General features: G+C 46.8%; 1 protein-coding gene across 1 annotated transcript; it reads left to right on the top strand.

Annotated features, from left to right (window-relative positions):
* Positions 1 to 385: 385 nt before the first annotated feature.
* LOC145823840 (uncharacterized) lies at positions 386 to 772 on the top strand. The gene has a single exon (XM_082923368.1). It carries the CDS (start codon positions 386 to 388, stop codon positions 770 to 772), a length of 387 nt encoding a protein of 128 aa, XP_082779494.1.
* Positions 773 to 2,686: the final 1,914 nt, after the last annotated feature.

The raw sequence follows: 2,686 nt of genomic DNA, 5'->3' as shown, positions 1-2,686 counted from the left end.
ATAGCAGGCGCACAAGGTGTTCGGGCAAGAAATACATGGAGCTGACAGAGCCGATCAATAAGATTCTGTCAAAAGTACAACACCTTCCATTCTTCAAGTAGCCACCCAAGATGATGGGACCTCCTGATGCGAGAAGACAGGATAAACAGTGTGAGTATCATAAAGACCATGGTCACGACACCGATAGTTGTTATGCATTGAAAGATCACCTTGAAGAATTGGTGCAAGACGGCCGTCTCACGCAACATGTCTGAAAGAACAATTCAACAAGCACAGTAGCTCTACGGCCGGAGTCACCTCCTCTTGGTGTAATTCATATGATATACAGCATGCAGGAGTCACTCGAGGTGCATACAATCTAGTTTCCATCTAGTCCCATAGCCCAATGACGCCAGCGAAACGGCCCTACGACACTAGAAGGATCAGTTTCGATGATAGTGATTTAATTGGAGTGGAGCACCCCGACATTGATCCCCTCGTCATCGAGCTACGCATAAACAAATTCATCATTGAGTGTGTTCTCATTAACAAGGGCAGCACTTCAAAAATAATGTATTACAAAACTTTCGTCAAACTTGGTTTTACCGACTCGGACCTGTCTCCGGCTGATTACCGGTTATTTGGTTTCAATGCTAACCCGGAGTATCCTTTGGGCAAAATCACACTACCTGTACGGGCTGGTACCAGATCAGTAGACGTAAAATTTCTAGTTGTCAAGCTTCCTTCGCTGTACAATCTCATCATGGATAGAACTTTGTTACATACAATGTAAGCCGCCCAAGCACCTACCACCAACTACTTCATTTTCCAACTAAATACGGTATCGAACAAGTTTGCGGCTCTCAGAAATCGGCGCAATCATGCTATCTTCTACCTGCAAAGAGACCAAGAGAACTGGAAGTGCATTCGATTGAGGTACCGGACAGGGAGTGCCTCGAAGACAATAGGAGGATCCCAAGTGAAAAGGCAACTGAAGCCTTACATCGGTCGAAATTGACGAAAGTCCTGACAAGTTCTTCATGATCGGTGCTTTCTTGGATAAAGATGAAAGACAGGAGTTGGTATCCTTCTTACTCGACAATACTGATGCATTTTCATGGTCCCCATACGAGATGCCAGGAGTGGATCCATTAATGGCCCAACACTACTTAAACGTTGATCCGAAATGTAAGCCAATTATTCAGAGAAGTCGGCGATCAGCCGCGGATCATACTTTGGCTGTTGTTAAAGATGTAAATCGGTTACTTGATGCCGGGGCGGTTTGCGAAGTAACCTATCCTACATGGTTGTCCAATACTGTGGCTGAAAAGAAAAAGAATGGCTCTTGGTGTGTCTGTGTGGATTTCACGGACTTGTACAAAGCTTGTCCCCGACTGTTTTCCCCTGCCCAGAATATACCAACTCGCAGATGCAATAACACATCATCAACGCATGAGCTTCTTGGATGCCTACAGGGGCTATCATCAAATTTCCATGCATCCGGAGCATCAAGAAAAAACCGCATTCTTTACCCCAAGAGGAACCTATTGCTACAAGGTCATGCCTTTTGGGCTGAAGAATGCAGGGACAACTTATCAAAGATTAGCGACTGCCATGTTCAAGGAACAACTCGGCCATACCATCGAAGTATACATCAACGATATGGTGGTCAAATCCAAGGAAAAACACTCCCATCTAGCCGATTTGTCAGAAACATTCAGCATCCTTCAAAAGTACAAGATGAAATTGAACACTTCTAAGTGTGCATTTGGCATCGGATCCGGAAAATTCCTTGGCTACGTTGTTAACCACCGTGGAATCGAAGCCAAGCCAAGGCAAATCAAGGCAATTCTAGAGCTTGGATCCCCTCAGTCAGTTAAAGAGGTTCAGAAGCTGATGGGAATGGCCACCACGCTCAACAGGTTCATCAGCCGTTCCACGAATCGCTACCGACAATTCTTTCATACACTTCGGCAAGGCAGAGCATTTGATTGGAACCCCGAGTGCCAGGCCGCTTTGGACGACTAGAAGTCTTATCTCCGATCAGTACCACTCTTCGCCACACCTGCGGCAGGCGATCTACTCATTTTGTATCTGGCAATATCTAACCGGGCGGTCAGCGCCGTACTCTAAAGGGAAAAACTTGGGGAGCAGTGACCAGTTTACTATGTGAGCGAGGCTATGGCCGACGCCGAAGCACGTTACCTTCCATTAGAAAAGCTTATCCTTGCTCTCGTCATGGCTGCAAGAAAACTGATGCACTACTTTTAGGGGCATACCATTGGGGTACCAACGTAGTATCCCCTCCGGTCAGTGCTCAACAGCGCGGAAGCATCGGGGCGCGTTTCGAAATGGGCTCTTGAACTCGGCCAATATGATATCCAGTTTCTACCCAGAACTTCCATCAAAGGGCAAGTGCTTCCCGACTTTGTAGCCGACTTCACAGGATCCATCACCGACTTTAAGTCTAATCAAGTGCAAACTAAACCCAACTGGAGAATGTATGTTGGCGACCTTTGGCAGATGTATTGCTATAGGTCATCCAACTAGCGTGGCAGTGGGGCTGGCGTACTAATCATGACTCCCGAAGGGGCAATAATCGAACAGGCCGTCAAACTGGGCTTTGACGCATCGAACAATGAGGCCGAATATGAAGCAGTGTTAACCGGCTTACGAAATGTACTTCACCTCGGTGCACGGCGTCTGT

This window comes from Camellia sinensis, chromosome 4 (assembly GCF_055761805.1).
Source record: "Camellia sinensis isolate YWXY chromosome 4, ASM5576180v1, whole genome shotgun sequence".
Taxonomy (NCBI): domain Eukaryota; kingdom Viridiplantae; phylum Streptophyta; class Magnoliopsida; order Ericales; family Theaceae; genus Camellia; species Camellia sinensis.
The sequence above is the reverse complement of the archived record's forward strand: the minus strand, read 5'-3'. Positions and strand labels throughout refer to the sequence as shown.

Bases quoted from the DNA above. Each gene is read 5' to 3' on its own strand.
- LOC145823840 (XM_082923368.1), top strand. From the start codon at position 386: ATGACGCCAGCGAAACGGCCCTACGACACTAGAAGGATCAGTTTCGAT.